This window comes from Tetrao urogallus (genome assembly GCF_951394365.1).
Source record: "Tetrao urogallus genome assembly, chromosome: 4".
Taxonomy (NCBI): Eukaryota; Metazoa; Chordata; class Aves; order Galliformes; family Phasianidae; genus Tetrao; species Tetrao urogallus.
This window is the reverse complement of record NC_136817.1, coordinates 11267569-11278070: the sequence shown is the minus strand read 5'-3', so window position 1 is coordinate 11278070 and position 10502 is coordinate 11267569. Positions and strand designations below refer to the sequence as shown.

At 37.1% G+C, this 10502-nt stretch overlaps 1 protein-coding gene across 1 annotated transcript in view; it reads right to left on the bottom strand.

Moving 5' to 3' along the window:
* Positions 1-264: 264 nt before the first annotated feature.
* Positions 265-10502, bottom strand: part of HHIP (hedgehog interacting protein) — a gene marked incomplete at both ends in the record, with an annotated part of 68877 nt that continues 58639 nt past the window's right edge. The window contains 2 exons of the mRNA XM_079534741.1: positions 265-458; positions 2017-2165. Of these exons, the coding sequence (XP_079390867.1) occupies positions 265-458; positions 2017-2165 (343 nt within the window). The remainder of the gene's footprint in view (positions 459-2016; positions 2166-10502) is intronic.

Genomic DNA, 10502 nt, shown 5'->3' with positions numbered 1-10502 from the left:
ACATATAGAAAAATTCCACTAGCTGTAAAACCGTATTTGCGATACTGCTTGCCCATATATGTGTTGGGTACCTGTACATCTAGAAGATGTACACAGATATTAACACATAAACAATGAAGTTATCTGCACATTTCTGAATATTATATTTAAATTAATAAAGTAAATCAAATCACTGGTATTTGTTGCAGGATAACAGTCTTTAAAAAATGATAGGATTCAAAACAAATGCCCGTTGAAAGTGTAGTTTCCAAACAGTCCCCAAAACTATACAATATAGCTGGTTAGATCCAGCAAGTAGGATGTCATGTCTAGGATCTGATCGAGAATACCTGCCCTTGTAACTCTTCGGATGTTCCTATCCACTTGTTCACACTGGGGGCCCAGATAGCCTTTTTTACATAAGCATTTATTAGGCCTTACACAGACACCTCCATGTCGGCACGCTGGGTCGCACTTCGCTGTGAGTAAAGAGAAAGAACAATTTCCTTATTTCTTTCAAGTATCACACAGCAGAAAGATACAATACATATAGATTAAGAACTACTTTTCTAGTCTAGTAACGGTAAAGCACATAAATTTAAAACAAAGTAGGTTGAAATATCAGATGCTTTGAAACTGTGTTTGTTAAAGTTGTAGAATATAAGCGGTAGGCAGTATTTTTATATGACTGAGACTATAACCCAGGATAGACTGAGAAACTCAAGGGGCAGATTTTTGAAAATGACCAATTCTTGCATTCATTTTGGCGCATATTGGAGAGTAATCTCAAAAGACTTGAGGCTTCAGCATGATATAATTTGAAAACAAGACATATGAAATACATACCACTTAGACAGTGGTGGTCTGCATCATCCCATTTCTTAGGGGCAAGCCAAAGAAATCCTGAAGTTGTGGAGGCACAATAGCACCCAACCATGTCCAAACTAGCAAGTACCAAATCTTTCAATCCAAACAGAGTCATTCTTGCTCATCAGTAAAACCTCTGAAGCTGCTGAAATGTATGCTCCAGTCTACAAGAATTGTATGCTGACCCTAGCAGAGTCCTTCTGAGTGCCCTTCCAACCTGAAGTATACTGTAGTCCTTTGTGTGATCCTTGCTTTGTCCTACCCTACAATTCTTTTCGTCTTTCGTTTCACCTCTGCTTATAGGCATGTAATCAAGTTCCCTGAGCAAATGTAAGTTGAAAGACTGTACTGATTCGCTAATAGCAGCTTCTGGTACCCACACTTTTTCTGGAAAATCTGTATAGGCTGGAGTTACGTAGCTCAGCAGCAGTAACCACAGTCTCTGTGGGACACCGATAGTACAACCACAGTACTCAGTGTCACTTGTTCATTCATCTTGCCCTCTTGGTGGCATGCTCAATATCAAATTTGAATGCAGTTTCTTTTTGAAGTGACTTTTCAAAGGAAAATTATAGCAAAAAGACAGGTCCGCAGTTATTTGTCATGGATTACAGTTATTTTCTGATTTTTAGCTGCTTTGCGATGACTTGTACATAGAATTTTTTGACAAACTGGAGTTGTTTTATTGTGTGGAATGAAAACTAAGTATGTTCTAAAACCGAATTAGTTGTATGAAATTCACTAAGTGCAAAATATGCAATAGCGACCTGCAGGCCTAATATTACAGTCTTTCCTGACCGGTTACTCCTATTTGATATATACAAGATAAAATTGAAGGTGGGAGTTGAATGTCCAAACACTGAATATGTATTGGCTGAATTTCCTGTCATTTTTATAGTATTGGTAAAAAACTAAGAATGCTGTTATCTGTCATGCTTATGTTCTTAGTTGTATTCTGTAGTGGTTCACATTGTATTAGGTATTTTAACTGTTGCACTGACATTAAAACTTACTCTTCCCTGACACCTCAAGAGATCAGTATCTCATTTATGTTGTCTTAGAACTAATGGTCAATGACAGATGTTGAAAAATTCTCTTAGCAAACTACTAAAAGCAAATTATGCCGTATCATTGCTTTTCTCAGATATTGCTATGGATCTATGTACAAACCAGTTCTGCAGAACTCTCCTTCCCAGCCTTGATTACAGCAGCATTTTCCTGTAGGAGTGCAGTGCCCGTTCCGACAGTGCCTTGAGCATTCAGATGTCAGTATCTGTGCCGACTGAGCTGTTCTTTTGCATTCTTCAGGAACTAAAGGCCTGTGAGAAAGTACATGAACCAAACATGTAATTAACAATCTGCTTTCGCACATGATATAGAAATTCAGAATTTCCACTCAGTGTTGTTATAGTTGTTTAAAGTGAATTCTGTAAGAATGTGTGGAGCAAAAGTATATTAATGCAATCATAAAAATTCAAATCTCATTTAATACAAATGCTCTCAATTGGAAACTTAAATACTTCATTATGAGGTACATTCATTTTCTTCTATAGTTAGAAAGATCTTGACAGTGAAAATAGTATACAAGCTTCATTTCTCATTGTAGGGTAATTCTTTTATAGGATTATCAGTGGGAGAAATCTGTGTTCTAAGAGCATGGCTTTTTTTTTTTTTCCTCAAAAACACCAATGAACATAAAGGTGGTCTGTTAGAATACAGAAAAATGCAGTATGATTTATTATTCTTTCATACAACTGCCTTCAGAAGACTTTTACAAGATTAAATAATAGTCCCTGAGACTTCTTGAAGCCTGAACTTGGTGAAAAGAACTTATCTCAAGCAGCGTATATCTCCAGACTCAGGAGATGAATGGGATCTCGGCAAATTTCTTATGGTGCTCAAGTAGCTGACTTCAGATAGGCAGACCCACAGGAAATTTGTGTAAAAAAACTGAAAATCTGTCTTGCTTCCATGGCAAAATTAAGTGAATGAAGCAGTGGGCTTGAGTGAAAGATGATATTCTCCAGGAGAAAAAGCCCTTATTTTTTCTAGCCTTCGTTTTTCTCTTTGGTCTGTCAAAGTAAGGAATTACTTATTCTCAGGCATACTGGACAGTTTATCTTCCTTTCTTGCCATTAGGAAATGTTGAAATAAGAAAATATGTGATATTTTTGAGAATGGGCAGAGAAAGAGTAACAAATTTTGCTGATGCTCTTAACTTTTGTGTGGATTTCTCCTATTTGAGAATTCACTTCTGTTTAGGGAATGCATACAGGTAATGGAAAGAATAATCTGAACAGCAAGTTTTACGGCATACATTGAGAGACAAAATTTTGCTTCTGTCTACAAACTTGATTTGACTTTAATTTGTGGTCTGGATGCACCTTAAAACATCTGGATCTCAGGAAACATTTTTTTTTTTACTTAAGGTGATGGAGCACTGGCACAGATTGCCCAGGGGTGGGGAGATCTTCAGAAGCTGCCCGGGCAGCTGGGTGGCCCTGCTGGAGCTGGGGTTGGATCGGATGGACCCAGGGGGCCCTTCCCACAGTGACCGTTCTGTGGTCATGTAAGTGTCTGAAGCGTATGCATGAAAGCAATTCTAGTTAAGCTGACCTAAAATTTTTCTGATGCTGTTTTTTTGTTGAGCTTCTTGGTGTTAGGTCTAATGTAGTACAGTTTTTCTGTCAGTCCTTGTTTTGGATGTCTGGTAGCTTTTTTTCATTCAGAAAAGCACAGCATAATATTCCTTAACAAAGAATTATCTCTAGCATCTTAAGTTGGCTAAATGTCCAGCTAGAATCCAAAAAAAACCAAGCCAAAACAAAAAGGTACACAATAGTAGGAATTGAATAGAAAACAGTGTTGTTTCTCATACTGACGTAAGTATTGAATTACGTGCAGGCAGTGGGAATATCTACTTGCACGCTTGTTACATTGTCAAATATTAAAATCCTAGACTGGTACACCTGTGTGAAAAAAGATCTTGACGGTTTTTGGAGTAAGAGAAATGGATGGGATGGAGGTGTAGAAAACACGAGGAAAAAAAAAAAAAAAAAAAAAGGAGGAGGAAGATTGGGAATTCTTGTTTACTTCCCATTTCAAGATCAGACGAAATGTTGAGGGAAAAATAAAATTAAATGAACTAGTTGAACCCGTGGTTTCTAAGGTACCAGTGAAGCCCAGGTTAGCAGGATAGTTAGCTTTGTCTCGCAGGATTTTGATAAGATATTTCTGAATGGGGCCATTCAATGTAATTCTAGGTAGGGTAACATTTTATAGGAAAAGTAAGCCCACGTACCTAATGTCACAGAGTTCCCTCACTAGCTGACTGGGCTTAGATTTTTTTTCACCCATTTTGGCATGCAGCTTTTTAATGGTACATTGCAGAGCTTCTCACATTTTTCTTTGAAGCAGAATAACAGAGCACAGGATCACTGGTTTGTTTCACCCTAGCACTTTCTCTGCTCAGGCTTAATTGCTAAGATGATTATTTAAACATCCATTCAGAACTGGTCTGCCCAATGATGTTAAGAACAAAAAGAATGAGTAGATGTATCATTCAGTGTAGTACCAACTTCTGATTTCTAAAGTTTCTTTGAGAAACAGATTCAAACTTCTGTATTACTGAAAGGTTTTGAAACAGCATCTCTCGTCAAAAATCTCTTCAGCTTTTGCGTTCACGCATTTCCATGCTGTCTTTTAATTATAATCCATTATTTTTTGACCTGTAAGAAATTCCAATTCCATAGTGATGAATGCATTACATATGATCTGCTTAGGGAAGTTCCTGCACTTAAAAATTATATGTGAGCTTCACAGCCAACGTTGTTTTGAGAAGAGGAATACAAATGATGTGATTTTCTGTGGATGCTTAAGCAGATTTTAAGTAAAAATATCTGTCTTCTAATTGCTGCCTCAAGAAAAAAAAATATGTACAGCCATCTGCATAGGAGGCAACATTCTTTCTTCATCTGTCTGAAAGCCCATTTCTTTCAAGCTATTTTAGATGAAGCCCTCTCTTTTTCTTGTTCAGTCACAAGTACAGCATTGTGTTTAGCATGAAGAATAACCTCACGTTCCTGGAGTATCTCTTAGAAAAGAGCTCCAGTGGTATCTCTTCAGCACAGAGTGATCTCCTACATCAAGATGATATTTTGTTTGTGTAGACGGTTATTTACTTTAATGACAGATACAAAACATTTACCTATGATAGTGCTGGAATATTTAGGTGATTTTATTCATATTTCATTAGGGATCCACAAATGCCATTTTGTATCAATCGCAGCATGACTGGCCACTTCTATAATTTAAAGCTTTCTAATGCTCTTGGTGCTTGTGAATATAGCTTTGCCTTTTATTCTACCATCAATCAATAACTTGCACTCATCAGCCTTGGATAATATTTATTAAAGGTGGGGTGGAGCAGAAACAAAGATGGAAAAAATTCTGGTTGGCAGAGTGCCTTAGGAGAAGAGTAATACAAATGCAGCTGCAGCAGAATCCTTTTTGTGTGTGAGAAGAATTACTGTTTTTCCTTATTTGTACTATGGGAAAAGCCACACTTCTTTCTCAGGATTGGAATGCCATTCTGGTACAAACACATATCATGAGAAAGTCTCTGCCCCACAATACTTACACTTTACATTCTTAAGGCTTTAAGGGGTGGAAATTTTCAGGTTCATTGTAAGTGTTTTGAACTGAATCTTACAAAGATAACATAAGTCTCGAAACTGACTGCTGGGACTTGATCTTTCCAGCACTTAGACAGCGTAAGGTTTTGTTTATACAACTAGTGCTTCGCTGTGTCTCCTGACATGGAAAAAGGAGGGGAATAGATGGAGCCACACTGTGAGCTGGAGAGAATTTTTTTACTTGTCTCCCTCAATCTATAAAACTCTAAAGGGTACAGCTTGATTACTCTTCCAGTGAGCAGTACTTGGTGTGCAAAAAGTCAGCCAAAAATGTAGCTGATAGTGACTATTTATATGGTCTGTACAATTCTAGTTATCTTAAAGAGCTGTTCATATATACAGTATGGTACAGTATATCTTGCTTGTTAAAACATGCTTTCATGAAACTTTGTAACAAATCTAAGTGTATAGAACATGGAGGAAAAGTACTGGAGGCTGGGGCCCTTGCTGGGTCCCTTCACTAACATGCTCAGTGAACTGAGAATTCTTGACTGGAAAATATGGAAAATAATTTTGACTGTGTTACTGTAGCTGGCATAGGCACGTAACCTCTGTTGTTAGCTTTGAAGCATACAAAAGGCTGACAAGCTTTATTAGATTAGAACTCATCATATAATTGCTTAGAATTCCACGCTTTCCTTCATACAGCTTTTCACTGCTCCACTGAGTGTGCAGTGATTTAGTTGTTGCATGTGTGTTAGCCTGTAACATAGATATATGTAAATGGATGCAAATGGAGGGTCAAATTCATCAGTAATACAATGGCATTGAACAGAAAATAGTTCCTCCATCATGCCCTCGACACAGTATTAACAATCTCTCCTTTCCCACCAAAGTGGGAATCCAAAACTCTTGGATGTTCAAATTCTAGCAAATGAGAGGGCCACGGAAATCCTGATTGTGGTGCAAAATACGTGAACGTAAAATTTTACCTCAATTAGCTGCACATAAGATATTGGCTATTAGAGTGATATCCTAAAGTTTATATTTTTCCTTTATAAGGGAAAATGTCAAGAAAAAATAATTTTGCTTCATTGTAATTTACTACTTGTCACAGAATAAATATGGCATCTCTTCAGGTACAGTTTCTAAAATTAAAAAGTATACCTTTAGTCCTGGGAGAGATGCCAAAAGCTCGTTACTTGTCTCCAGATTTACTACATGGGAATAATGTGGAAAAAACTCGCAGCTTTTAAGATTTAAACTCAGCAGCATATCAAATTTATTCTTATATGGTATACTTGTTCATGACCTCTAGTCTTAAGAAATTCTGTCATGTTTGAGAACTAGTCCCCAGTGAAGCCTGTATCAATGTTAATAGCTAAGAGGTCAATGCAACTGCTAAACAGTTTGTATTACTGTCAGGGTGGTCATGAAAACAACACCTGCTGCATGAGCACTTGGCAGCTGGGTCAACAGGCACTGTGGGAATTTATCAATTTAGGGGGCCACTTGCATAACACTTTGACTGATGAATTGGGAAAGACTGGCTTACTGGGCTAAAGCTGCTCTATTATGTATGACTTTCTTTAGGATGGCAGAGGCTTCCTGCAGGCTCCAGAAAATAAGCAGAAGATAAACGGAGCTGGTTTTGCCTTATAAAGTGATAAAAAGTGAGAACTCCTTAATAGCCAACACTAGAAAGACTTAGAAAAATGAAAAAAAATCCCAAACCAAAACAAAAACTTTTACAGTCAGTGAGCTGTGATGTGATTGAAAAAAATCTTTAGGTTTTTCCATCGTGGTTACAAAGGAGGTTTTGTCAAGTACTTCTGTAAAGTGAAACTCTCTAGGCTGGTATTCGCAAAAAGCTCTAATTTCTCTTTAGTGTCTCTTATGGGAATAGTAACTGCATGTGGGTAGGTAAATGAGATAAGAATTTTGCATGCTACGGCTAAACTAAACATAATTAGACATTAATTCTGGCTTTCCATTCCCTCAAATGACTTAAGGGATAGTAACTTTCTGAACAGAAAGAAATCATATGGCCCACCTGGGTTGGCGAGAGCATTCACCAACAAAATTTGCTCATTCTGCAGACAGCCTGAGGTAGTAGCTTCCCCCTATTTATACACCATACAAAGTGTATATACCATGACCCATCAGAACTATGTTGATGCAGATCATTCTAGTGCTGTATGTTTCTGAGCTTCCTTTTTCAGAGTAATTAAGGTCTTCAAGGTGGCTTTCACGAATACTGCTTTTACACCTTACAATCAAACACTCTTGTCTCATGGTAAAAAATAACATCACTGACATTCTTGTCAAGGGGCTGAACATCGTCAAAATGAGATATAACCTAGGTATAGTTCAGTAACGTTTGAAATCATTCTGTTTGAAAAGACTCTTTGATAGTGGACATCTCAGAAGGCAGTGTTGGAAATGATGATGAATAGAACTACACGCTCTGGAGGGGCATGAAAGAGGAATGAGACGGTTTGAATCAAGTTCAAGTTTCAGCCCAGTGGAAAGCAGCTATTCTGGCTGTTGATAGAAAACACATTGAGATCCAGATCTCTAAGGTGTTAAACATATGGAGAGGAAGAGGAATTCTTCTTACATGTGCAAGGACACTTACTTAAACTCCACCTTCCTTTCTAACAATTATCTGCTAGCTCCCGTGAGCCACGCTGTTCAACACTGTTATTTATCAACTTTGAAGTTGTGGTATATTGTGGTATAGACAGTTGAAAACATAACTTCAGAGGGAAACAGCAGTGCGGGACTATCCTTCAAACTTCTACGTGTTTAGTCTCATCTTTTAAATGGAATTCTTTTGCATTCCTTGTCACCTTTCCCTGTGCTTTTCTCCTGTCTTCTCTGAACCTTTACTATTTTATGTAGTATTTGCTTTTACCTATTAAAAGCAATCTTAAGTGTTCTAAAAGAAGACTCACAAAGACACACTCTGACTGTGCTACCATCTTACACAGTTTGTTTTCTTTCTTTCTTCTTGTTTCCCCCCCCCCCCCCCCCGCCCCCCACCGTATGGTTTTCATAGAACAGCTGTAGTAATGTTTATGTTGTAGCTGATACAAACTTATCAACGGATATTTCCTATTAAAATATGCATTTTTTTAATGCCACATGCATCTGTTTTTCTCCTCTTATGATACGAAAGGATTATATTCTCATTTCTAACAGGTTTGTCTCCCATTTTCTGTGTTATTGACTGACTTGAATATTTGGGCTAAAGCATTTTCTGTATCATCATTTATGTAATTATTTTGTCTATGAAAGTTCTAGTGATTACTGTTAGAATGTACTTGTAGAAATAGGCAGACAGAAAAACTGTAAGAAGCATAAGGCTAGGAAGTTTTTCTTTTTTTGGTCACAAAGAGAATTTATAGAATGCTTTTAATTTGCACTGATCTTTTAGAACGTCTGACTATCACTGTCCTTTATCTGAGAATTATGTGCCGTTGCTCTTTCTCCCTCTGCTTTCTCATTTGTTCCTAGCCTTGGAAAGTATCTCACTTCTCATAATGTTCCTTTTTAAATTTTTTTTAATAATCATCAATGAATGGCTGTGTTTTTAACTTGCGAAACTAAAAAATCAGTAATTTAACCAATTTATCTTCTTTTATGTGTTTGTCATTCTTAAGGCTTCCCTTATCCCCTCTAATTGGAAAGCTATATGAGGTATTACCTGTACTCTTCATTCTATTCAGTTGTGCTGATATGTGGTATTTATATGTTTTGCAGCACCTCATATGTTTGATTTTTAAATTCAGGTTGTAATTTTCTCAGTTTCTGATTTATCGCTACATTGTCTTAGAGCTCCCAAGTATCAGTGTGTCATTTCAGTAACACTGTTATGGAGAGAGGGATTATTTAGTTCTGTGTTTTTCACAGGAGGCTGTGTAGTTATTGACCTGAAGTAAAGAGAAGTTTCCTGTGGTACCCTGTATTCTGTGTTTCAAACTACTTTGATGGAGGTATTCTCGTTCTCCGTGTTTATCATATTTATTCATTTTCACATATCACCTCCGTGTAGCCCCTCATTTTTGTTACATCTGAAAGGTTTTAGGGTTGGACCTTCTCACTGCTCATAACTGAAGATTCATGCAAAGAGCTCCTTGGAGTACTCTCATCCTCTGCTCTTCTGATGGTTTGAAAACTTCACTTCTTTTGAAAGCTTTCTACTGCTAGTGACATCCGAATCATAGATTTCTTTCTTGAGCCCTTTGAGACCGGGAAGTCAGGGTCACAGTTATGTTTGAGAAGTTTTTTTTATGCACCAGTTTTCTATAAAGATAAAATGAAACAAAATCCTGCATCTCTTTGTAACATCTATTATTTAGAATTAAAGGGTAATTTTGTAAGCTTGTAGTAGCTTATTTACAACCACTAGAAGATTGTTTTTTTGCATGAAGTTTTTAATTTCCAGCAAGGAATGATAATTGTACTCTTCTGTAGTGCCCCACACATGGAAGGCACTATCTGCAAATAGATTAATCTGCCAGGGGCCACCCCTCACAGAGCTTTGTTATGCATTTCTAAGCAATGAATTTCTAAGATGTGACAAGTCAGTACCTCAGTAACTCTACAGCTGATAGCCTACGTGTAGTACTTTTGTGTCTTAGAAAGCTCACTGTGCTAGACTGTGCACTTCTATTTGATGTATTTGTATGGTATGTATCTTGAGTAAGGCATTAAATAGAACAGCAAAATGGCAGTATGCAAAAAATATTACCTGTGGTTGACAATTAATGTATTAATATTAATTAATAGGGCTTTACATAAGCATTTGCCAAAGCCGTGGAATTTCTAAATTGTTGAGAAGTGTATTATGAAATTTGTGTGATGCGGTAAATAGACCTGCAGTGCTCTTGAGTGAAAGAAATTGACCATCTTTCACTTAAAAACCAGCAGTAGGAATGAAATGAGAAAAACCCAGCCAAACTCAAAACTTTGCTTGAATGAAAACTGTCCATGTCTCTAAAAAGCGTTACCAAACTC